Source organism: Platalea leucorodia, assembly GCF_965183815.1.
Source record: "Platalea leucorodia genome assembly, chromosome: 3".
NCBI lineage: Eukaryota > Metazoa > Chordata > Aves > Pelecaniformes > Threskiornithidae > Platalea > Platalea leucorodia.
In genome coordinates, this window is record NC_138825.1 from 47,492,814 (window position 1) to 47,519,561 (window position 26,748).

At 39.7% G+C, this 26,748-nt stretch overlaps 1 protein-coding gene across 2 annotated transcripts in view; it reads left to right on the plus strand.

Annotated features, from left to right (window-relative positions):
* The first annotated feature begins 6,379 nt into the window (after positions 1–6,379).
* The window catches only part of COG2 (component of oligomeric golgi complex 2), a 41,549-nt gene continuing 21,180 nt past the window's right edge, over positions 6,380–26,748 (plus strand). For both annotated transcript variants that reach the window (XM_082308002.1, XM_082308001.1), the window contains exons 1-11: positions 6,380–6,516; positions 7,305–7,466; positions 8,242–8,307; positions 9,200–9,280; positions 9,919–10,022; positions 11,330–11,438; positions 13,225–13,404; positions 16,399–16,523; positions 17,834–17,960; positions 22,317–22,456; positions 25,740–25,801. In XM_082308002.1, the coding sequence (XP_082164128.1) occupies positions 6,445–6,516; positions 7,305–7,466; positions 8,242–8,307; positions 9,200–9,280; positions 9,919–10,022; positions 11,330–11,438; positions 13,225–13,404; positions 16,399–16,523; positions 17,834–17,960; positions 22,317–22,456; positions 25,740–25,801 (1,228 nt within the window). In that variant the 5' untranslated portion in view covers positions 6,380–6,444. The remainder of the gene's footprint in view (positions 6,517–7,304; positions 7,467–8,241; positions 8,308–9,199; positions 9,281–9,918; positions 10,023–11,329; positions 11,439–13,224; positions 13,405–16,398; positions 16,524–17,833; positions 17,961–22,316; positions 22,457–25,739; positions 25,802–26,748) is intronic.

Consider the following 26,748-nt stretch of genomic DNA (forward strand, 5'->3'; position numbering starts at 1 on the left):
GAAACAGGGATGAAATTTTAAAATGGAAACGGAAGGAACTGACAGTGGACAAAGCAAAAAATAAGTCTTCAAAACAGAGGTACCAAAAGAACAAATAATGAATGATAATTTGATTAAATATGTGTTCATGTATAAGGGCAACTTGCCTTAACATGTGGGCCAGTCCCCAGACTGTAGTGGTTATACTGTATTTATAGTGTACCTTTACTTCTGCTCTCTGTATGTTTGCTTATAGATTCATTTTTTGACCGTATGCCCTCTTTTCCTTCCTGCAGTTTATATCCTAGAAGAAAAAGCAGAGTCTGGCTATTTTTTCTGGCATTTCTAGAAATCAGGCAATGCCTGGCAGATGGCTGGTGGTGCACAAGCAGATTGACTGGGTATGTCAGGAAATTCATGGCATTCCAGGCAAAGGGAATGCATCTGAGGCGAGTGGATCTGACCAAAACATCTGCCTGGACTGCAGTAGACAGCTGTCCCTTGCACGGCGGCTGCACAGTTTATCTGTACATTCACAGCAAATCTGAAGCAGCTGGGGTATGTCTGATATCAGGCATATGTGCTACATACACAGAGATTTCTCTCTAGGATTTCTTGAACAGAAGTCTGGAAGTCCTGCATACATCTGTAGCAGGTACGCTAGTGGTTGCTAATTTAATGCAAAAATCATGGCAGCATTAAGTCATTTGGTACGCCATCTTCTTGAGACTTGCAGTGCAAAAGGCACAGCAGCAGTGGCACCTAAACGGTGATGTTGGCCAGAAGATACTTTGCCATCTTACAGTACCTTTATTAAAATCCTCAGATGTGTATTTTTCCTCTTAACCGGTTTATACAATAATGGCACATCTGAGCCTTTTTCATTATTTCCTCTCTTGTGGTGTTATTAGGTGGACTCTGTGTGTGTGAGTGTACCCTTATGTGCAATGCCCATTATACGTACACAACAACTCATGCTTACATTTTCCCATGCGGAGTTTCTCTTCCAGCTTGGTTATGCTCATGTCTCTTAACTGAGCTATGCAAGAAACCTTTGCGGGCTTTGTTCCCCAGTCTTATAACGGAGGATCTGTTTGCTACCTAAAACGTCATCAAGTTCAACACACCTTGGTGATCCCAACCAGATCTCTGCTTACTGCACACTGATATAATTTGCTTCTCCTCCAAACCTTGTGCGCTTTAAGTCAATTTTTTTACCGCCTGAAAAAAAGTGCACAGATTTCTATGTTTCTGTGAACCATTAGTGACATCCAGTGGCTACCAATGCAAATGCTAAAAATGCATAACCCCTGTTGTCAAGGGACACCTAAACTTCTTCCATCTCTTTCTCTAATAGATAGCTATTAGAAAAGGAGAAAGTCAAAAAACTTGTGTTTCCTGGCTCTTCCACAACACATTCTTATCGTGGATTTGACTGAACCTCACTGAACTTGCAACATACAACTTTTATCTTTCCTTTGTGATAACTCTTAAGAAACTATAAAGCTCCCTTAGGAAACCAACTGGCTGAAACCATACCATCTCCAAACAAAACACAGGTACAGATCACAATGCAAAACAAACAAACAAACAAACATGTGAAAACACTGAGAAATATACACCAGATACACATAAGGGTTTCACTAGGTAGTCTTCCAGGGAGCTATGTGCCTGACAGAGTGAGACAAGCTGAAGAAACAATACAGAATGAAAGAAAAGCAACAGCAGTGATCTTCTGCACAGTCATAGCACCACAGAACCACAGCACTAAAGAATGGTTTGGGTCAGAAGGGACCTTTAAAGATTGTCTAGTCCAGCCTCCCTGCCATGGGCAGGGACATCTTCCACTAGACCAGGCTGCTCAAAGCCCCATCCAACACTTCCAGGGATGGGGCATCCACAACTTCTCTGGGCAACCTGTTCCTGTATCTCACCACCCTCATTGTAAAAAATTTCCTCCTTATATCCAGTCTAAATCAACCCTCTTTCAGTTTAAAACCATTGCCCCTTGTCCTGTCACTACAGGAGTCTCTCTCCATCTTTCTTATAAGCCCCCTTTATATATTGAAAGGCTGCAATAAGGTCTCCCCAGAACCTTCTCTTCTTCAGGCTGAAAAACCCCAGCTCTCTCAGCCTTTCATCACCAGAGCGGTGTTCCAGCCCTCTGACCATTTGCGTGGCCCTCCTCATGAATACTGTAATCCTGATGAAAAGCTTAACAGGCACTTCTGGATCTCCAAACAAATACATTGTGCTGTTGTTCTAATTATCTTGTCTTAAAGAAAGTAAGCTTTTGTACTTTGTTGTAATAAGAACATTATCAAAGAAATAAACAACTCTACCATCTGTTTCCTCTCCTGATGGAAATAAGTTGATAGTCCCTGAATTTTGGGTAAGAGTCTGCTGAATCAGACATAGGCGGTTATCTCAGTTTCAGTTGTGCTACTTTTGTGCTGCCTGGAATATCACTGAACTCCGACTAGCCAGGTCAGAAGTCAACAACCCAGAAGAAATTTTCAGATGAACTCAAAATAATTAAGTAAGTCCTGTTTTGAGAGCTTTCCTCACTGTCATCGTGAGCATGTCAGAAAGAAGAGACAGTGGAAACCCACAGCCTTTTTTTAGTTATTATTTGGGGCACTGAGGTAGGATGTCATAAGTTAAGCAGCTCCTTTATGCTATGATTTGTTTGGGCACGGGAACTCAAGCATGAAAGAGCTGAAGCTTCCTCCTTTCCTGCCTCCCCTCCTGTCTCTCTCCCTCCTCGTCCCTCTGTACTCAACAGATCTTTGATGTAAAGTATTAGTCTGTACTTAACACATCAGGGAAGGGGGACGATTCTGCAATATTTTAACATGATACATGTTCAAAACATGTTTTAAGCTGGCCCAGTTTCATACTGCTGTCCTACGTTTTACAGACATTCACTATAGATCTTATAGGACGTATCATAGAAGCGCAGCATCATAGAACAGCCCAGGTTGGAAGGGACCTCCAAAGATCATCTGGTCCGACCTTTCATGTGAAAGGGAGCCTAGCTGAGATTATCTAGCACCCTTTCCAATTGCATCTTGAAAACCTCCAGCAATGATGACTCCACCACATCCCTGGGGTGGTTGTTCCAGTGAATGATTGTTCTTACTGTAAAAAATTTCTTTCTTATGTCAAGATGTATGTTTGTTTATATCATACATATAAAATAATATTTTAATATAATCACAGAACAATGGCATTACTGCATTTTATAGTTGGCTTCCAAGACCCACCACTGGAGGAATTTGCAAACTTCTTCTTTACCTTGTTCATTTGGGACCAAGGCTTTTTTAAGCATGACTGCAACCTCACTGGCTGCAGTAGGACTATTTACACCTTTCGGGTTAGGCACGTGTTGTGGTCATGTTTCAGTTATCACAGAAATCAGCAACATTCACTCATTGACTTCCATGCTCAGAACTGCAACCAGGGACATAAACTCTTCTACCTTTATTCATGTAAGCAATTCCATTCCCAAAAGAAAACAAAATGAAGGCACTCAGTAAGATGTCAATATTATGAAAATACCCTTTTCTGCCTTGAATTTCTATTTATTAATTGGTGTTCATTGTTTTTATCACCTATGGAAAGCAGCTAATACAGAACTTTTCTTCCACAATTTTGCCAGGCAGCCAAGGGATACATTGATGGGGATACCATTTTAGGAAGGCAAGATATTAAAAATAATTAATCAGCACTGGCAGGTTAGTTTGTCTAATATTATCTGCATTTCCTGAAGGTTCTTGGTACCTGGAGAGTCTATCACAATTTAATTGTAGTATCTCAGTCCCTGCATGCTGCACACTGTCATGCTTTTCTCCTTTATCATAAATTGTACGCAATGCCTTCAGCTTTTTAAAATAATAAAACCGGAGAGAAATCTTAAGAATGTGGTGGGAGGTAAACCTAGCTGCTTTCCTTCCCAATTTAACTGATATATACTGGAATGGAGGTATTTCCAAGATAGTGGATTAGTCATTGGCAGCCTTCAGGAAAATGATGATACAATTATACGAAACATCATTTGTCATATCATTACAGATCCCTTGAAATGTTCTTTATTTGAGAATAAGAAGGGATGCTGGAATCTTTAAAATTCAGCACCCACACAAGAGCTAAAAGTAGCTCTTCTACTCTCTGGCACCTACATCATCCCTATTCAGATAATAGCAATAATACTGAGACAGACTTTTAGATGCTCTCTCTTCATTCATCTAATGGGTCCATTAATGATATGTTATCCAAAAACTGCACATAAAATAGTGATTACAGTTTTCACAAGAAATTATTAAGTGGTGTGTCTTTGTGGTGAGAAAGGATGACGGGAAAAAGAGTTTAAAAGTGTGTTCTCTAAACCTGGAAATTTTGGAATGACAGTGACGAGAGTCAGGAAAGGAAAGGGATGAAGGGGCTTGTAGTAGAAATGAGCTAAGTAATCCTAGCACAAAAATAATGGAAGTAAAGAGAGCTTTGTATGACTCTTTGGAATAGCTAATTCCCTCACTGCTTTGCAAGTCTCTTCTGTCTTGGAGAAACTTTACTTCATTTACAATGACATCAATAAATATGAGTAAAGAGCTCATCAATAAACAAATTCAAGTGGAAGCATACTTTTTATTTCCTCAAGGAATTTCATAATTAGAGCTTTGTAAACAAAAACATAAATGACAACAGTAGGTCTTTTTAGAGCAAGATTTATCTTAGCTAATACATAAGACATTAAAAAAGTAGGTGTAACTCCTTTGTTATGGAGTTAACATTAAAAACTGGTTAGAATTTTAATTTCAAGCACCCAGCTCATTAAATTAAAAAGATAGCTGAGCACTAATGTGGCTTTGTTCCTCTACCAGAATGCAGACATTTAAATATCACAACATAAGAAAACCTTTTTGATCTGATACATATAGCCATACCTATAGCAAAAAAGTGCCAGTGTGGATTTATGTGGTGGGTGTATCTTTTCTGCTCTCTAGCTGACAACACGTGACAGCTATAAACCATGCCTGCCAACGTCTGAGACCTCTGAGAGGCCTGGACACCATGAAATATGTTAGTCTTGAAGAGCTTTCCAAAGGGACAGAGTGAAAGCAAGCAGGGGCAATTAGCACGCAAGGAGCTGCACGTGCTCACCATGGCCATCACTGAACTACTCGGCTCTTCATGCTTCTAATAACTCGGGGAAGTCCTAACCAACTCACGCGCCAGCCGTGAATCACTGGCACGAATCGTTGCTGGTTACAGGCCAGCCGGGCTCTGCGGCGGCGCTGACGGAGTTAGGCAGGGATGTACGCGTTGGCCCCGCCGAAACGCTGGCTGCCCAGGAGGTTTGGGGGTCTCCAGCCCAGCGCACCACTGCAGCGCCACCGAACCCACGTCCCTCGGGCCCAGGGAGCCTCCTCCGCCCTTGCCCACAGAGCGGCTGGCAGAGCTGCGGCGGATGCACCCTCACAACCGTTTGGTGAGGCGCTGGGCTCGCTCCTTGTTTGAGCTCACCGAGACAAAATTAAATCCATACAGTGTACATGCAAGGAATGAGATGGTTTGCTGTCTTCCATCCTGAGGCGCAAACAGAAATGCAAGTGACAGCAGGGAAGCTTTTTAGAGCTAAATTTGTCTACACTAAGGCATAAACGACCTTGAACAAGAGTTTGAAGGAAATAAGACCCTACAGAAGAGCCTGCTGAAAAGCAGAAGGGTAGAGGAGGTCAATTATGCTCTGACTGGATTCCTGTTACTCAGGACCACATGGGCACAAACCGCAATAAATTTAAACATAAGGAAAAGCTTTTTTTGGCTGCTAAGAGCAGTCAGACCCTGGCACAGGTTGCCTGGAGAAGCTGCAGGGCCTCTGCCTCTGGCGATATCCAAACCCCGAGGGGACGTGGCCCTGGGCCACCGGCTCTGGGTGACCAGGCTCAGGGCCAGTGGGCTGCGCCGTACCGTCCTCTGGAGCCCCTTCCCACCTCCGCAGCCATGGGTCTCCATGGCTTGTGCCACGGGCCCTGACAGCTGCCCCCCACAGCTCTACATGACTGGGTCAGTTTTCCATGTTCGGTGCCCACCGTGGGGCAGCAGGCACCCGCTTCAGCAGCACAACCCAGCGCCCCTGACTTCACAGGGCGGCAGGAACCAGAGGACTTCCTCCGCAGAGGCTGGGCAGGCCAGCTTTAAAGGCCCGCGCCCCACACCGCGGCACACACACGCCGCCGCTGCCGCCCCGCCCCGCCATTTTGAGATGGCTGCCGCCCCCCCGCTTCGTTGCCGCCTGCAGGGCCGCTCGGAGCCCTCCAGGGGGCGCTGCCGCGGCGGCGGGCGGCCGCGGCGCCTCTCTTGGCGCACGCTCCGCCGGTGCCGTGCTGGCGGGGGAGGCGTTGCTGTGGCAGCGGCGGGGCTGCCGCCGCGCTGGGCCTGGCGGGCCGGGCCGCGCCGGTCATGGAGGCGAAGAAGATGAACCTGCCGCGGGGCCCCGAGAACCTCTGCTTTGACAAGGACGAGTTCATGAAGGTGGGTGGGGGCTGCCGAGGCAGGCGGGCCGCGGAAGGGGGCTGTGGGCCCGGGGGGCCTCCTGAGGCGGGGGGGCGGCGGATTTGCTGCGGGGTGAGAGGGGCCGGAGCCTCGGTCGGGGTCTTTGGCTGAGGCCCCCGGAGGAGCGCCGAGTGTGTCACTGAAAGGGGGCTCCGGGCCGCTTGCGAAGCCGGGCGGCTCGCACCGCTGCCGCTGTATCCAGGCGGGGGTCGCCTCTAAGTCCGCCGAGATGGAAGGGGAGTCGGAGCGGAGGGGCGGCCTGCCCGCGGCGGGAGCCGCAGGCTTTGCAAGCGGGTGATCCGAATGTCCCGGGCCGGGGCCGGGTGCTGCAGCTCCCCTCCGAGGGCAGACCCGAGTCTTGCTGCCTCCGGATCGTGCTCTGCGTGCTTTGCAGCCAAGCTGCAGATAGACTGGTAACCACCATTCAGGCCTCGTTGCTTAGAGAGCTTAAAGTAGCTCTTAATACTGTATTTCGACTTTTGTTTCGTTGGGGTTTTTTAATGCGTATACAGGGGATATACAACCCTGTCTTTTGGAGAGCTAGTCTTTTAGGTACTCTGACCCACGCCATTGTGTGCTTTTGAGATTAAAGACCACGACTTTGGAACATTGGAAACTACTCCATTAAGTAGCCTTTTTGTCCCCGAGAGCTTTGGTTTGGTCAGCTTACTGGCATGTGGAATACTTTGTTTTGGGGGTGGGGAGGGGTGTGTTCCTGGTTTGAACGTTTTATTTACATCCTTCTCTCTTTCCTGTTTCCTTTTCAGCCGGATTTTGATGTTGATCACTTTGTGTCAGACTGCAGGAAGCGTGTGCAGTTGGAGGAGCTCAGAGAGGATCTGGAGCTCTATTACAAACTCCTTAAAACTGCCATGGTAGAACTCATAAATAAGGACTATGCAGATTTTGTTAATCTCTCAACAAATCTAGTAAGTCTTATTAAGTTGTACAATGTAGTTCACACTTCACATGTTTTAGTATGATTTTTATTTTTCATATGAAAAGTATGTGGCTCTTATTTTGACATTGTTAGATTTAAGATATCTGAAACTGTGACCGCTTGCTCTGAGAGAAGCTGAAAGAGCGTTACTGTGGAATATAGCTACTGTACAGAATTGCTGTTGGTCCATAATAAATGTTTTAGATATATGCTTTTTGACCTTAAAAAATCAATTCAAAAGGAAGTTAGATTCAAGGTATACTTTTTTTTTAAATTGCTAGTAGTTGTAAAATTGAAAAAAATCATTAAAATTGAATAGCAAAGATAAAATAAGGCCATTCTAAGGGATTCTTTTAGGAATCTTTAAATTTACTGTACAGTCAATATATCTTAAAATAACCCAAGCTACTTGACTGAGAATTTTGATCATTTTCATATTGAAATGTCTTGTCCACTGTGTATCCTGCTCTTTTATTCCAGTTCATCCAGGTTCCAATTATATAGGTTCAAAGACTGAGATTTAACATTTTTATTGGAAGAAAAATTTCCATAGGTTAAAGTTTTCTTTCGTTTTTGGCTTTGTGTGACTTTATCGCTGTGTTTGAGGTAACATATTTTTGCATTGCAGTTAAAACTGGAGACTGTAAAGGGAGGTATCATTTCTCAGTTCTCTTTTAGTATCTGTAAAATGTTAGGCTTTGTCAGTAATTCATATATGAACTTATCAAAAAAAGTCATAAATGTTTTTATGGTAATTTCTTTAGGTTGGCATGGACAAGGCCCTTAATCAGCTTTCAGTACCGTTGGGACAGTTAAGGGAAGAAGTTATGGTATGCTCAAAACAATCGTTATACATAGCTTGGTAAAATTCAGCTCACTTTCATATGATATATAGAATGTCTTTTATTCATGTTAATTATTATTATAATAAACTTCTATTTGAAAATTAACTTCTTAGAGCAGTAGTAGGAGACGTGTGTTTTCAAGCAGTTGTAGTAGCAATAAATTTACATTTTCTGTAGTGCCTTTTCATGAAGAGAGAAAGGATTTCTTAAATATGATAAATGAATGGATTCTTGCAAGACAAGTATATGGTGAAATATTCAGCTGTTAATATTTGAGTAACTTAAAGATGGTAGTAAGTAAATCGGATGCAACACAGTCCCACTAAGGACTTTTTTGCTCAGTCCTGTGGTTTAACCATAAAAGATCACCCTCTTGAAGGTCAGTCTTATTCTGACTCTTCTACAGTGACTTGGTCTTTAGGGAAGGGCAGTTTTTGTTCATCTTGGAAGCTGGTTCAAAGGGATGTTTGCTGTGTAAATGTGCCTTCAAAATATCTTAGCCTTGATGACTAAAACAGAAAATAGGTTCAGAGTTAGCATAGAGAAATATGTTATGTGAAAAATGCTACTTAAATCTCATTTATAACTTCAGTTTCTAGGCATAAAATCGTATTGGTTTTATTGCTTATTTCTGGGTGAAGGATGGTTCTGGTTGAAATAATGATACTTGTGGCAGTACTTTAGGGGCAGGTTATACTTTCAGTTATTTAGTCTTATTTCTGTTTTTTTCACTTAGAAGGCAGTTGATGTACTGTAGCTTTTATTTGTCCTATATTTTTATTAATCTATCTCCTGTTTCAAGTTTAGGTTTTTGAGTTAAGGCTTTTTAAACCTTAAGTGGGAAGCCAACTTTTTGTACCAACTTTCTCTCTCACAGAGCCTTAAGTCGTGTGTCAGTGAAGGAATTCAAGCAGTAGATGACCGAATGACTAAACAGGAAGATATTAGAAGAAAAAAGGTACAACAGACAAATGATTACCTTGGAAAGATTCTCATTAGGGCAACTTTTGTTTTTGCCATTAACCCAAAGAAAATGAAATTTTTAAAGTTTCAGGCTGTGTAGATGCACACTGTGCAGGATTTTGCACTTGTAAAAATAATGATTGAAGTTTTGACAGAAGGGTTGACAGACTTCATTTTTACAAGGTCTAGGTGATCATAAATCCTATTTTACTTTATTTGCCAAAACCATCTATGTTTAGTTTGGTTGGCTTTTTTCGATTACAGTTACTCATGTTTCTGTTTGTAGTAGTATATAAACTTGCTTATTATGAATGTAATTGCAATACAGCAGTTTAATTTTTATATGAGGGGGAGGAACTAACATTTGTCTTTGTGCTTAACTTGGTAAAAATCAGGGATAAGAACAACGGTTCTACATCTGTGACAAACATTGTTTGTGGGATTTTATGGACTTATGTGAGCAATACTTCAACTGAGACATGACTCAAGTATTAAGATGGAGGGAGAGAACTTAACACCAGCAAAAAACCAAAACAACAAAAAAACCCCACCATACAAAATATCATCAGGGTTGTTAGGTAATGTAAGTTTGGGATTGGGATCAGACATGAAAAAATCTTTCTTTAATTACAGATGTGTGTCCTGAGACTTATTCATGTTATTCAGTCTGTTGAGAAAATTGAGAAGATTCTACATTCCCAAGGCACTAAAGAATTGTCCTCATTAGAGGGAAACAGGTAAAAAATACGTAAATGTTTGGGTTTGTTTGTAATTGATGGGACTAACTTAATTTCATGGTATTGGTGTAGATAAATTTACAAACATTAGGATATATCTTTAGAAATGTAACTCTGATGGAATAAATGACTGTTACTTCAGTATTTTCTCAGGTTTAGTCTTCTGCAAACTGAACATATAACTCAGCCTCCAAAGTTCTGAATTACTCATAGTGCTTTCAGTAAATGTGTGCTTTTTGAAATTTGCATGCAATAATTTTTTTTTTTCTTGGAAGTCACTAATCGTGTCATGTCTCAAATGCTCTACAGTACAGTTTATTTCAATATCATTTGGAAGTAAAATGGGAAATAGCTTTTCTTGTTTTCCCTGTATACGTGTAACTGAAAGGACTGCTGCAAGAGTAGTCTGAGGCAGGTAAACCACACATGTAATACTTCTGGTAGAAGGAAAGTTTGTGACAAATTCCAGTCAGACTCACAAGTTTTGTTTTTTAACAACTTCATGGGAAGTGTCCTCTCCCCGTCCCTTTGATGAGGGATGGAAGATGTCTTTCAGCTAGTTTTGGAACTGATGTACTAGCTATGTGCTTCAAATAATTGACTGGGATGCAAGTGCAAATGACACTGGAGGAAAAAGACAATTTCATGAACCTGTTTGAACGTGAGACTGTCTCTTCAGTTTAGTGTGCTGGATCACATGGTAATGAGTTGGAGGAGGCAGGCAGAAGAATAGGTTGATACCTAGAGGGGCAAAGCATGTGCAGATGTTTTCAGTCAGGGTGAGGCACTTTGCAGAACCATGTTTCAAAGCAAGATTGTACTTGAGTGGCTGAAAATTTAGCTAATTATTGGGACTATGTAGACCTGAGAAGGGTAGGACTGTTTCTGTAGAGATAGCTGTCATTAGTTTTACCACATGACAGAAAAGGGAAATAAGAAACTACAGTAAGTGCTCTTCACCATCCAGATTTGTATGAGCTGTAAGACTGGCTTTTCATGTGACAAGAAGCAGCACTATCATACAGAAACCATTGCTTCATGCTGCTGAGGCAGCTTCTTATGTTTCTCTCAGCTTCTGCTTCACCCACTTCATCTCTTAGTAGCTCCAGAACAACTCCCATCATGTAGTCTGTTCCAGATTATTATTGCATGATTGCAATAATCGTAGTGGTACCTGTCAGAATTCCAAATATTTAAATTAAACCACAAAAATTGGGGGAGAGCATTATCTATCTGCTGCAGATGAAAGTGACTTGATTTGCAAGGATGTAACTGTGTATTCTCATTTTGTATCATCTCTCTTCTAGCCCACTTTTAACTGGACAGGTTTTAGAGAGAATTGCCACAGAATTTAATCAACTACAGTTTCATGCAGTACAAAGCAAAGGAATGCCCCTTTTGGACAAAGTGAGACCAGTAAGTATTGCATGATAGCCAGCTTAACACTTGCAGGATTCAAGCAAAATCAATATAATTGGAAGACAAATGCCTCTTTCCACAGAGTTTTATTGAATTAATTTGTGGAGGAAAATGAGTTTCAAGAGGTCATTTTTATCAGTTGACTAGAAGTATTACTACTGAGAGTTTATGCTTTGTTTGTTAACTTCTTTAGGATAAATTACTTAGAATAAGAGTAGGAAATAACAAGACATTTTTGTCAGCCTAATGTATCTTGCAGTTTGTCTGCTTGCTGATATTGAGACCTAGTTCTAGAGATTTATGTTGGTTCTGTTAGCTGCAGTATACAGACCAGAACAGAAATCCAGTGTGCCTACAGCATGGCTGGCTTGAATATAATCAACTTTGTCTTTTGGTGAAATTTGTTGCCTAGCTCTGGCTGTTCAGCCTGGTAGGCTACTCTCCCTAATATCCTGTTTGTAATAACCGTCTACTGTAAAAGATGAGTTGATGTGTCTTTTTGTTCTGTCTAGTCATTGGAGAGAGGGAACAAATGAAGACTGGTGCTTAAAGGTAGATAGTATGAATAATTTGAATATGGAGATGGGGTAATGCTTTAAGCTGATTAGCATGGAGCTGACATTCTTGATGGCTTTTGATCTAGCAAGGTAGTTCATGGTTCCAGTTCTTCGCTATGTATGTCTATTGGCAATATAAATGTGTTTCAGCTCGAGACCTCCATGGTACCATGTTAATTCCTGGGCAGTTTACAAGACTATTCTGGCCACTGAGTTATCAAACATGGATAGCAGCAGAAGTGTGAGCAACAGGGTAGTATTTATGGTGTGAGGACCTTTATTACTTTGTCGTGTGGGTTCCTTAAGGATGCTTGCCAGGGCTTCTGTCATGTACCTGTTGTTGCTAAGGGTCATCAGATCATAGTTTTCATGACTAGTCAGCAATTGGGTTATGGGCTTTGCATGTTCAGAACAAATTCTGTGGCTATTTAAAGAATCATTTTAGGATGATTCACATAGGATGAATGCATGCAACATGCCAAAGAAAAAATGTGACTTGTTAAATTGCTAGTTCAGCTGTGATTAAATGAATGTATGTTGCTGAACTTGCTTCAAATACAGAGTTGTAAGGGGCCATTTTGGGCCAGGAGTATATCTGCAAGTAGTGTAGCAATGAGTTGGATCTAGTGGAAGAGATGTTGCAGGAGATGAGGAAGAATGGTTAGCAAATGTGAGAATATATGTTGACTGAAGCAGCTGTTTTGCAGAAGCCAGAAGGAATCTAATGGCATGTCTTTTTTTTTTTTTTCCCTCGCCAGTGTCGCTCAATGTCTTTGGTTTGCAGTAATTTGACAAGTAGTGCTGGGAACACACTATCGTTTTAGTTTTTGACAGTGATGGGTAGGTGCCACAGTTGTTATCCCTGGTGACTTACTGTAAAGCTTTTGTGTATTGTCACACATAGTGGTTCAGTTGAACAAGGAACAATTATTGACGTATTTCTTCAGGATAAAGGGATCCTTAGATAAGTTACCGCATAACTTACAACATATAGAGGAAAATAATTGCCTTTTAACCTCATTATAGTAAATACTGTCTTAAATAGCATCCGTAACCCATTAAGCTTGTGTTAATGTTCATTTAATGCTGACAGTCATCAAAACTTGTGCACCTTTCAAATGAAAATGGAAAGCTGAATTAGGTATTTCTGGAAGAATTTACTTCAGCAATGATGGCAAGGCTTTACTTTTGGTTTTTTGATTACTATATTTTGTTTCTCTTCATAGCGTATAGCTGGAATAACAGCTATGTTGCAGCAGTCTCTGGAAGGGCTGCTCTTGGAAGGCCTTCAAACTTCAAATGTTGACATAATACGTCACTGTCTTCGCACTTATGCAACAATTGACAAAACACGAGATGCAGAGGCGTTAGTTGGTCAAGTGCTTGTAAAACCTTATATAGATGAGGTAAGATAAAATCGAGAATCCTAAGAAAATGAGTTGATTTACAAACATGCTTATTTTTCCTGTTAACCTCCAGCTTTTGTTAGCAGCTTCAAAATGCTGTTGTGGAGAGAGCAGGAGAACTGAGCCCCAACACAATGTCAATTTGTTTGTTGTTGGTATTTAAGAAAAAAGAGTGGAGGAATTCTCTATCTGCCTGTCACCAATTTCAGGTTCTATCCAGTTGGGATTCTTTTTTTAACTTACATTTTTCTTGGCGTGAGGAATCCAAAAAACAAACCTTAAACCAAGCATATGACTGGAGTAAAATCCAATTTATTCTGGACCTGGGTACATCTGTGGGAACTGGATCAGATCTGGGGTTTGCATTTGTCCGTGGCTGGCTCAATAGCAGGCAAATGCAGCAAAAATAGTTCTTAGTGCAATGTCCTTTTCTTCCCGTTGTATGAAGAATGTATGTTTCTGCAGCTCCCAACTGTACCAGGACATTAGCAGGAGCAGGCACAAGTGTTTGTTTGGGAAGCATTTGCTGTTGTCTGGTGGGAAAAATGTGTCAGATGGCCAGTTTCTCAATTCATGAGAAACTGATTTTAGTAGGCCATCAGTTTACAATACCAAATTGAACGAATCACAAAGTACTGATTGAATTTTCTGAAATTTCTGCTAATTCTCTTGAATGTGCAACTTTTGCTGCTACCTGTAAAATGGCTCCTCACCTTCTTGTAGCACCATTTGTTCTTACCACTTCTTCTGGCCTGAACAGTTGGTGACTAGTCTACACTACTTTTTTTCTTTTTGTAATGTAATTACTCCAAAACCAAGTTCAGACAGCAACCTGCCACAATAGTGTAACAGTCAGCAAGTCAGTCAGTTGTGCTCAGTTTTTCTTGTATGTCAGCACACCTGCAGTTGCCACTGAAAACATTTTTAAGGGCCTACAGTTACATTATGGTAACTCTAGTTTCAAGCTTCAAGTAAAAATCTAAAAACTCATTTTAAGATATTTGATAGTGTGCTGTGTTTGAAATGACTTGATAAACCAGGTTTGTGCTGAAGTGATGTTGCTATAATACCAAGACTTCTTTGGACCCTTTTCATCAGTGTGTTGGGAATTATGTCCAGGTCTGATAATGATTCTGTATCATTTCAGAGGATATTTGTTCCCTACTGAGATCTGAATAAGTGCCCTTTTACAATGTAATTACTAGTGCTGACTGGCTGCCCTGTTGCAGGAATTTCCCTGGCTTTCACTAGATTGTCAGAGTATTTCATAAATGCATTAAATTCACTGTCCTTAAAGAAGTTAAACTAGGCCAGCGCCAGGGCTATAATGTTGTTGTTCTAAAACCAGCATTATGAATCTTTCAGCAGTATTAATTTTCCTGCTCCTGTGGGGAGGAAAAACTGTAAAGTACAAAAGCTGCTGTGGTGATTGCAAATACACACTTGCTTGAATTTGTGCATGTTAATAGAAGGCAGAATAGAACTTTCCCTCATCGTTGCCTCTGTAATACATAGCATGTTTCAGTGGCTTTGAGTCCCAGGTTATGTTATTGATGTATCTTTCCTTTTCCTGTCATTACTCTTCAAATGGAGATATCTAATAACATTCTCTTTGCTCAGTAAACTATGAGAGGCGTGTTATGATGTAAGGTACTCTGCTTTCAGGATATTTAAAACAGTTTGTTCTCTACTGGTGTTTTACAAAAAAATTAGACCGCATATAGTATAGAGTTAACATTTTTTATTAAGACCCATAAAAGTAACGTGAACATTGTTTCTGAACGTATTGAATATGTTTCTGTAGTGAATAATACAGTTCCTTTTTCTTACGCTGATTTGCCTTTCTGAACATTAATGCAGAAGTGACCTTAAGGTATTTGCTTTCTTTTTTCATTTAGTGGCCGTTTGCCACCATGTTCCCAACCGAGGCAAGTGAAGAGTTAATCTGTATAACTTCTGCTCAAGGAGGAGTTGTTCTAAATCAAGATAGGGAAAAGAAATTACCTTTTTTTCACTCAGTAATGTCTTCAGCAGCCAAGAGATGGAATTGTTACCTTTCCCTTCCCTGTGAAAGAACATTTTATCCGATAACACCTAAACTGTATGTCATTGCCAGTAGGATGTTTCTTTTCTGCTGCTGGAAAGGAAATATTTAAAATTATTCTGGTTTTACTTTGTATGCATACAGATTTACAAAGCAAAGCCAGCTCCTGGCTTTTGGATGGGAGAGGTAGTTGAATGGTGGTGACTGCTCCCCGTAAGGACAAACGTCCTTTGGGTGCTTGCTAATGCTATAGCAGCTGCTACAGTGGGGGACAGGTCGTCTTACCCTCTCGATTTTTGCAGTATCTATTCTTTCCCCACCTCTGTACCATTCCACTTGTTTATGTAGCAAGAGACGAAAGTGTTCAGACAGGTGGAAGAATAGCAAGAAATAAAAGCTATTGTTCTTCTGTATTGTCCAACTGCTATCTGCCGTCTTTTTATGGCAGAGATTATCCCTTTTCGCTGGATATGAGGTACTGTCCTGACAAACTGCTTTGTTAGCTGTTCTAAAGGCTTAGCATTGTCACAGAAGATTCTTGGCTATTGGCTTACCTTCATTTGGGATTGGACCAACAAGCTCTAAATTTAGAAGGAATTTTTGACTTTATTCTGAGGTTTGATTAGCTTTTGCCAGTCACCCATTTAACTTCACAGACTGCTTCAGGGGACAGTGATGTGTGCAGTGGGTGGGGAGCCAGACACGGTGGCTGACATTTAAAAGCAAGGAGCTCATTCCCATTCTTGTGGCCAGTTAGGGTGCTGCATTGAAGAAAGTAATAATTCAAGCTGTCAAGTTACACTTGGAAACTATAATATAAAGTAATATACTGACTATCCCAGTATTTGGGGTTATAGTGTTAGGAATTTTGAGTGAGTAGACTGTGAGTCTTGCATTACGGTGTTTCATATTCATTTTTCTGACATTGAACATTGAACTTTTCCTGGCAGGTGATTGTGGAACAGTATGTTCAATCTCATCCTAATGGTCTTCAAGCTATGTACAATAGACTGTTGGAGTTTGTTCCTCATCATTGCCGTCTCTTGCGTGAAGTAACAGGGGGAGCTATTTCAAGGTAAATATCTCAGAATTTCTTTTGGTTGCAGTACGGTTACAGCAAGTATCATATACTTCTGAAATGTTATGCATAATTAGCTTCCATGCTCAAACAACTTATCTGGCCTTTCCTGAAGATTCATAGTCAAGTTTGGTTTCTCTCTCATGTCTGTGTTTTTCAAAACAAAACTGAACCAACTTTCTGGGTGCTGTGGCCCAGACCTTCAGAAGAGGGAAAGAGAATCCTCTGTTTCAATAGTAGAATTGAGTACTGTTCATAATACAATGTGTCAGATACTTTAGTTTTTTGAATCCATGAAACATGATTGCACACTTCATCCAAGGAGAAGGGCATAATGTAGCTATTAAAAAATACAAGTTCAAAAGTTATTTGGTTGTTAGTGTACGTCAGAAAAGTGGGGATGATCCCCAGAGGTTGGACTGATTTATTGCATGTACTGGAACTACAGCTTTAATTGATTTGTGTAGTGCTTCCACTGTCTGCTCCAGAAGTGCTTAATTCCTTATGCAATTAAATTGCCTGTTTTGAAGTTTAAATAATTCAGGTCTACTGAATTGTATCCATTTATTCATCTGTTTGCAGGCTGGTTAATATAGTAGACTGCTGTAATTAGTAGAACTATGGATGTAGCCGCTAGGGACTGCAGAATTACTTTTCTAATTAGTCATCCATTGCTGAGCTTTTTATGACTCCTAAGTTTTAGTAACATTTCAATTCTTTTAATCCCTCAGCAAGTTTTAATCTTTCTTCTTAATAATGGAATGTCTCTACTTTGTACTGTGGTTTACTGAACTGGAATTAAATTAAACTTGTATCTCCTCTTCTCTCAATTTATAAACTTTCATAATCCAGGTAGCTTTTAATCTTTTGCTTCGAAGCACAATATCATGTATAAATACAGCTTGGAACAATTATGAAAAAGTTCTGCTTCTTTCCGTTGCATTAGTCACGTTACTCCTAATAGGTACCTCTTTGAAGTTTGGAGCTGTTAAAACTTTAAATATACAAGGAAGAATAGGAGTTCTCAGCTGAAATGTACTCATTTTCCAGAACAAACTTTCAAAATATGTAACTAATAAAATTTTAAAACACTTTGAGAGTTATAAAAAATACCTTGCATTTGATGAGACTGTGGGATCAGACATGAAACCTGGAAGGAAGACTAGTTTAAGGGAATCAGCTTACCTATGTAAAAAAAGTTAATTGGGTTTTGTCTAATGCAGTGCGTGTCTTTTTAGTTATCCCTACCTCCAAATGGAAGCCTGGTGGTAAAATATAACCATGGAATAATTGCAATTTTATTTCAGTGAAAAAGCAGATATTGTTCCTGGATATGATTTCTTAGTGAATTCGGTGTGGCCAGAAATAGTACGCGGTTTGGAAGAGAAATTGCCATCACTGTTTAACCCTGGAAACCCAGATGTGTTTCATGAGGTAATTAATTTTAATTTTTTTCCATTTGTTATTCCTTTGACATACCCAAGAATTGAATGAGTCACGTTCTCTAGCTTTTTCCCTGTTGCTTTTGTGTAAATTCATGTTGTTTCATGGCTCAGAAGAGGAGGTTATCTCAAATCACTTGATTTAATTTTCATAGTGATTAATTCTCCTCTCAAGTTTGTCAGGAAAGCTCATGCAGAAGTTATTGGAAGCCATTTAGTCATGCGAATTTGGGCTTAGTATTTGTTTTAGGAGTAGATGTTCTTTCTTAGTTGTAGAATTGCAACATAAATGAAGGCAGGAGCGGACGACTCCAATGTTCACCCAAGACTGGAACTTCTGTACAGGAAGGGCTGTAATGTTAATTAAATACCTGGGTTCCAACTTGCCCTGTGCTATGGGAAGGTTAAAAAAAAGTCTTTGTTTCATTTGCCTGTTTTAGCTTTTGAAAGAAAGAGAAACACAAGTCAACTAAAGAACCAAAAATATTTCGAGGCAGCATGATAAGTTTTAGAACATGAAAGAAGTATTTTCTCTGGTATTGTAAACAATTACGAAGCAAGCTTACATTATAAAATTAATTTAAAGTACTTGTCACTCTTACTTTTTCATCATTGGCAGTGCTGCTCTGCCTCTAAAAGATCGTCTTTTGCTAATGTTGAAACAGATTTCTTGGTCTATTATGAAGATTGGCTCTGCAAGTACTTTGTTACTATGTCACAAGTAGAAAATACGAGCTTTCTGCTTTTCTTCATCTCCTGTCTGTCTGTATTTAACCGTGATTGCTGAAATATTTGGTTTGTTTTTTTTTCCTTGCAGCTTGACTTGTGATTAGTGTGAAACCATTTATTTTCAAGATGGAGATGGTAGGCAGTGATAAATTGCCTGGAGGAAGGCGTAGTAGGCAGATCAGGACAAATGACTTAAGGAAATGTTGGATTGCTGGTGGAGGTTTATAAGGCAAATAATTCGTGTGTTCCTGCAAAATTGCTTTTACTAAATACTTATGTTTTTCTCAGAATTTAAGATCTCTTTCGTACAGATATATTGAATAATTGAAGGCAGGCAGGCATGACAGTGAATGTTTGCAGGGCTGGCTCTGAAAAAGAAGCAAATGAAATGGATGTTGGAGAAAGCTGTAGTAATGCCGTGCAAATGACACTGTAGGGTGTTCCCCCTCCCCTGTGAGAATACTGCGCAGTTTCCCATAAAGTTTCGGTCACTCTTCAAGCTTTCACCTGCTGCCCTGCATACTGCACATTGTGAGCTGTGCTGGGCTTTTGTCCTCTGTGTTGTTTGGTTTACACAAGAATATTTTTTCTTCAGAAGAGCTGGGTTTGCTGTTTTAAATGAACTATTTTTAAAAGGCTGTCATCTTATATTAAGCCAATATTGACCAATAGTACCATTGTGTTCATTTAAAAAAACAAAACCATAAAAACCCAGCATCTCCCATGACTTTCAAGTAAATCATGTAAGTCTAAAGTAGTTTCCAGACTGCTTTTGACTACTTAAGTGACTCAGAGTCTAAATCCCGAAAATATTTTTTCTAAAAATCAATAAGAAGTTGAAATGCCAAGTGTAAAAATGCTATTATGTCTCTCTAAAGACTAAGAGGGATAGTTCTGAATTAAGGGGGAGAGGGGGAACACTAAAATTGTTTCGGCACTGCTGATAATCCAAGTAATGCAACACGAATTTTAGACGGTGAGCTTCTAGCTCTGTTTTCTAGGTTGATAGAAATGCATAAATGTCTTTTTCTCCAGGGTTGTTTGCGTATGTATATATGTATAGTTTTAATGCTGAAAAGTTGGAATATGCAGTAGTATCTGTTAGGAGGTCTTTAGATGTAGAGAGGGGGAATGGAAAAATATTTTTTAAAATCCTGTAAAAATGAAACTGGCAGTGTTAAGCATGTATGTTAAAATAACTATTGTGCCGAGTTTTTTAAAAATTGTTTCATGTTGTCGTGCCCTTTATTTCTGAGTCAGATTTGTAGATTTACAGGCATTTGAGAAAAATCCTTCTTTTATCCCTAAACATTCGAGACTGTTAAGTTTAGATTCCTGTGTTTGAAAATTGCTCCATTTAGCAATGGAGCTTTAACTTTAGCTTCCCTTAAATAACTTTGTGCAGTCAACAGTCCAATCCTAGAAGCTGAAATGGGAACCAATCTTGCAGTTAGTTCCCTCTCTTGGATATAATCTTATTGATAATTAGATAAATGCCTCTTGAGTTGTCTTCTATTTTGAAAGTGATGGGTCTTTTCAGAGTGTTTGGTTTATATCTCTGACTATTACATAAGGTAGCAGGACATTAATGGCTTAGAATAGTTTGGGTCGGAAGATACCTTTCAAGGCCATCTAGCCCCACCACCCCCTGCAGTGGGCAGGGACATCTTCAAGCAGATCAGGTTGCTCAGAGCCCCGTCCAGCCTGGCCTTGAATGTTTCCAGGGATGGGGCATCTACAGCTTCGCTGGGCAAACTGTTCTAGTGTTTCACCACCCTCATTGTAAAAAATTTCTTCCTCCTATCTAGTCTAAATCTACCCTCTTTTAGTTTAAAACCATTACCCCCTGTCCTGTCGCAACAGGCCCTGCTAAAAAGTTTGTCCCCATCTTTCTTACAGGCCCCCTTTAAGTACTGAAAGGCTGCTATAAGGTCTCCCCGCAGCCTTCTCTTCTCCAGGCTGAACAACCCCAACTCTCTCAGCCTTTCTCCATAGCAGAGGTGCTCCAGCCCTCTCGTCATTTTTGTGGCCCTCCTCTGGACCTGCTCCAGCAGGTCCATGTCTTTCCTGTGCTGAGGACCCCAGAGCTGGATGCAGTACTCAGGCTTGATTGCCTTTTTACAGTACTGGGTTTATTATCTAAGAAATGAGGCCTGAAAGAGCACTAATCTGTCATTCATTCTAGATTTAACTCCCATAGCTTTTACGGTTCCATTGTGTTATAAATACAGCCACGTTGGGAGAAAAGTAGTTACCTAAAGGCCTTTGTGTGCAATTTCCAGAATACCATCTTGACATACTCAAACTGCCATGCCACAAGGAAAATATGCTGTAATTATACTTTTAACAGAAAGTTGTGAACTTACTGAGATACACAACACAAAAGCATGCCCATGTCAGTGCGTGTCCTGTGGTTGCAAGAGAGTTTCTGAGAACAGAACCTGTAAGGAGCAACTCAGGAGCTTCTCCTGAGAATGTTTTGCTGCTTTGTAAGAGGCAAGATCACGTCACTCGCGTAGTGCTCTGGCTTGTGGTAAAAGCCTTGCTGCTGCAGCCCTGCTGCTGCTCTTACTGCGATGGAGTCAGAAGCACTGAAAGATTCAGTCAGGCTTATTTCATTAATTCAGCAGTGGCTTAATGAGCATGTATGATAGCTTTTATGGATGTTTCCTATTTTTTTTTTTTTTTTTAATAGAAGAAACTTGCACATAAGCCAAAGTGTTTTTCATTGCAGAGAGGCAGATTTTAACTGTAGTGGTATTTTCACTTTACATTGATTTGTATAACCTTTGTGTTCTGTTAGCATGGTCTGTTTTGTGTGAAGTAACATTTTTATGCTCTATTTTGCTTCTGGTTTTTGCTCAAGTCTTTGGCATTCTGCTTTGTGTATGATTTAATTTATTATTTCATTTATTTTCAGGGTGTTAATAAGTTACTGTTGAGAGTAAGCCTAAAATGCATTTGAGGATTAATGTAGTATTTCCCTGCTTGCAACTGACTTCAATGCTGTTTGTAAACATCTTATTAGAAGTATACAACTGGATAAAGTTACTTTATCTGAAATTGTTTAATGTTCTTCTGCAAATATTTGGTGTTTGCAAAACATTTTTAGGGCAACAGTTCTAGAAATTCCTATATTACAGGTCCTATATAACAGAAAAAATACCACGCTTTCATTCTCATGTGTGTTTGGTTATGTGTACTTCTGGGTTTTGCTCCTTATTATTTCTGTTTGTTGTATCCCTCTATCTCCTGCAACTGACTGTTCTTAGTACTGTGCAGCACTGTTGTTCGGCCCCAGTGATTCAGCTCAGAAATACTGATGCATCTCTCTGATCAGTTTTGCTTGTTCAGGGTACTTGGACAATTTTATGCTTTTTTAGAAGTGTCCTGCACTTGCTTTTCCTATCATAGAAAAGCACCTACTAGTGAATTGGTTTTGGTTTCGCTGCAATCCAGGATTTTAGCCTTGTATGATTAGGTGATGGAGGCAGTGTCAGCCCATTCTGAACCTCGAGCTTAACTGTAGCGTGGTACAAGAGTTCTGCTGAACGGGTGGTGGCCTTCCTTGTTTGTTGGGACCCTGTGCGTGATCAGAATGTTCATTCTCTTTCTGCAGAAGTACACTACTAGTATGGATTTTGTACGGAAATTTGAACGACAGTGTGGCTCCCAGGCCAGCGTGAAACGGTTAAGATCTCATCCCTCTTACCACAGCTTTAACAACAAATGGAATTTGCCTGTATATTTTCAAATAAGGTTAGTATGCATTTTTTTGTTCGCTCTTTGAAAAGTAGAGTTCATTCACAGCAAGATGATCTGGCTTAGGGTCAGATCTCCTCACTGTTGAAAGTTTCATTTGTCAACAAATCAGAATAGAAGTCAAACTAAGAATTTAATTACTAAGTCAGGTAACTGTTTTATATATCTTTCAACAATTTAGCAAAATCACAGCCAGCTACTCTTCAATATGTACTGTGTTGTTGTTACGCTGAATTTGATACGCTACTTATAAGACTTTCAGGAACAGATCTAGATAAGTCTTGAAATCTTGTTTCAGATTCTTTTTCTCCAGTGTCCCTGGAACTAAACTGTATGTTGAAGGTTGCTACTTGTGCAAATCCAGAGGAATATGTACTATGAGGGAAGAAGTCTTTCTTCTTAGAAATATAGAATTAAAGGACTTGACAACTTGTAGCTTTTCCAGATCTAGCCATGTTTCTGACATTCTTTTTGTCTCACAGGATGTACTCTGTGAAGTGCTGGGTCTTGTAGCATTGCCTTCCCAAAGATTCCCTTTTCCTGAGGAGCTAAGTAATAAGTTTTAGCCTACTTTTCCAGCAGGTCTAATGTACCTGTAGCATTAGCTTTTACAGATCTTGCAGCTAGAAGAGAGCAGAGACACCCAAGAAAGCCCTGTTTCAATTCTAGTAATGCTAGAATTTTGATGAAAGGAACAGAATAGAATGTAAAACCATATTTTTAGAAAGTGTAGTCTACACATCTGATTTTAGGGCTGGATAGCAAGCCTCCAGGCAAGAAAGAGAACCATTGATGAAGTCTGCTATGACCTAAGTGTGCTGTGAGATGACCTAAGTGTGCTGTGAGTGATCTCTCTTGGTCCAAAACCTTCTGAGAGTCTCTTAAAAGGTAGAATTTCCAAAAGAGGGGAGAGAAATTGATGTTTATTTTTAACCTGGATTACTTTAGTGGTCTTTTTTTATTGCATGACTCTATAACTGGCAGTAACAGTACAACGACAGCCACATTTATACAGTTTCTTTAATCCAGGATAAATCTACATTGCTGCTGAAAAATTCCATCTGGGAATCTTATGAGTGCTGGAACTAATATAAGTGACAGGAACATGGGGCTGGGAGTGGGGTCTTAGTGTTTTGGTGGTTCACTGCATTTTGTAAAATGGTAGCCCCAGCCTCTGACATCCTGGTTTGGTTTTTTGCTTGCACATCTGTTCCTGCAGCTGTGTAGTGAACTGATGTGAGGATCTGTTATCCTGGGCAAAAAGAGGCTGACGTTCAACTCCAATCAATTTCTCCAAACCACTTAACTGTACGAATATTCATGCTGGCCCAAGGGAGAGGGCAGGAGTACTCACTACAGTAGCAGTGCTGAGTGCACAGACTAAAAGTGGTCATGGAACTGTAGCCATTATGAACCTTTTAATAGATGTATGTCATTAATAGCTCTGTGAGTCTGCCCCTTTTGTTTGAATGTACAACTTTTCTAATAAGTGATCACTTGATCAAACTTTAATACTCTTGCTTATAAAATTGAAATGGAGCTTCAGCATATTCTTTCTGTTCAAAAACTTTCTTTCCTATTTGGTATTCTGAGCTCTGACTGATTAAAAAAAACTTTAAAAAAAAAATTTCCTTTAATCCAAATTACTGTAAATCTATTTTGTGTGCGCTATTTTGATAGATGCTTGGATAACAGCAGCTGGTTCATCTTTCACCATATTATTCCTATATATTGGAATAATCTGATAATTTCCAGAAGTGCCCATTAATACTTCAGTGCACAACTGTGAAAATAATGCAACATACTCATTATATATATCAGGGAAGCTTTTTCTTTGATATATGTTAATATCCTTAAGTCATACAGGATTTTTAGTGAAGTAGTATCTCACACTATGGCATTTATAGTTAAGACGGTTGGGTTTTTTCTTTTTTCAATTAAAGAAATTTCCCAGAACAATCATCCCTCACTAAAGCCTTTACAAATGATCCTTTGAGGAACCGATGGATGTACAGGCACTTCTTCTGTAGCAGTGCTGGCACAAACAGCCCCAGTAACTCTTTCCCTTGCCATTCCTTCAATTATGTCAGTACAACTGATTGTGGAACTGTAATGAACCCCACATTGGGGAAATTTTTTTCCTATGTAAGAAACATTCAGCAAAAATGATGTCAGTGTTAAAAATCTGATTGCATTCTCTAATCCCTTTCACCATAACACTTAAAGACACTGCTCTGTAGGTGGAAATGGTGCATAAGCAAGAATGAGGTTTTGAAGCCATTTCCAAGATATTTCTAAAATATGTTTATTTGCCAAACATGCATCTAGTCCATTAGGAGTTTGAACAAGAAAAGCTAGGTGGGACCTTGTTGTGATCTAGAAATGACAGTTAAGAGGCTTTAAGAGCAACCCTGCAGGTTCGTAATTAGTAAGCTTGATAGAAAGGCGTACAGAGTTACTATGATGCACATAAAAGCAAGAAAGGGGAAACGAATGACAACAGAACCTTCTATTGGGGAGCTTAAAATGATAGCTTTGTTTCAGCATTTAGAGGGAAAACCTGGTTAAAGAAGAATTTTCTGCAGCTCTTGCTTGACAATTTTTAGATGAGGGAAATGCTATGTTGTTTATCCAGTATGCTTTAAATATGGAGAAGTGTTAATTTAATTAATCAATTATGGATGTTTTAATATTAACATTGCTGTTATACCTAAAAAATTGGGGAGGCGGGATTTTTTTTTTACTTTTTTGAAGGGTGAATTTTTAAAAAAAGAGGGTCAAGGCATCCTGTGAGGAACTATTGATTTTTATCAGGTACAGAATTGTTTGCAGAACCTTACACCACTGGTCATTAACAAACATGTAGAAAGCTGAAGGCTCCAGTGTCACGTGACATATCTGAAGGTCAGCTAAAGCAAGTATGAGACAATGTGTTCACTTTTAGTTTAAAAACAGTAACAAAACAAAAAATTTCACTCCTCAGTAAAGCTGAGGCCTTGACACTCTGTGAGCTATCATTTTGATAACATTTGCAACCGTGACTTTAATAATTTCCCAAAGTATAAGCTTTGTATCTGCCTGTAAAATGTCAAAGGTTCTCTTTCAAGTGTTTGAATGTTGGTCTGATTTATATCCCAATTTATGCTGGGCAAAAATAACCCCACAACTAAAATCTGTGTATGTGCATTGATAGCACCTTGAAATAAACATTTAAAAAATGTTTAGGCATCAATTTAAGCAATTGTTGAATTGTAATATTCAAAACTTTTCTGTCTTTCAGATTCAGAGAAATAGCAGGGGCCTTAGAAGAAGCACTGTCAGATACACTAGAGGAAGCACCAGGTAAACTTCTATTGCAAAAAATAATTTCTCTGTTGTGAAGGAACTGGTGGTACAAATAGCAGTGGCTACTGTCTGTCTACTGAGTATTTAGTAACATGCATCCTGTGGGTTCACATGAGCTTTCTGTTTTCTGATGAACTGATTAAACAGTGTAATACATTTTTATAGTGAAGGCAATATGAGAGTACTGTTCAGTGATCACTTTACTGACTGAAAACACCCCTTTTGATAGCATCCATCAACATATTTGTGGAACTATCCCCTCAGCGCAAGAAGGAACTAAATTGGCGTTTGGCATCCTCTAAGAGACAGCCAAAAGGCTATGCTGTGTTATTGCGGCATATTTTTCTTGATCGTTGTAGGGATATGTAGAGACAAAAATGAGTATCTGTTGGCAGCATTTAGGCTTGCTATGGTTTATAGTGTTGGTGTCTGCTCCAAAAACATACATTGATTTAGGAGCAGAGGAGGAGGTATGCACAGGAAGGATTAGAGTGGAAGGGAAAACCTGGTATATTCCTTAGAAGTATACTTATGAAGAAGGTAGCTAAAAGCCACATAAACGTGTGTGTGTATACACACACATGCCCTCTGAAGAGAGCAAGGAAAAAAAATCCCGATGAAGACAAAATGCATAAATCCTACCAATTCAAGGTGTTTGCCTGGAACTTGCAGACACATTCCTTAGCTCTCTAATTGTATGCTATAAAATGTTAGTACATGAACTGCTTTAAAAGTATTTGGTTTAAATATGGATATTCCTACTGTATTTTAAATAAATATTTCTAGCAGATATCTCAGATACAACTGTGACAGGAGCAGTAGTTTAGCGCTAAGGGAGCGTTACTGTTATGGCTGGCAAGCATGTCTAATACAACTTCTTCATAAGACAGCCAAAAATTATCCTGGAAATGTTATCTCCTGAAGTGGATTATGTGGCCAAGCTG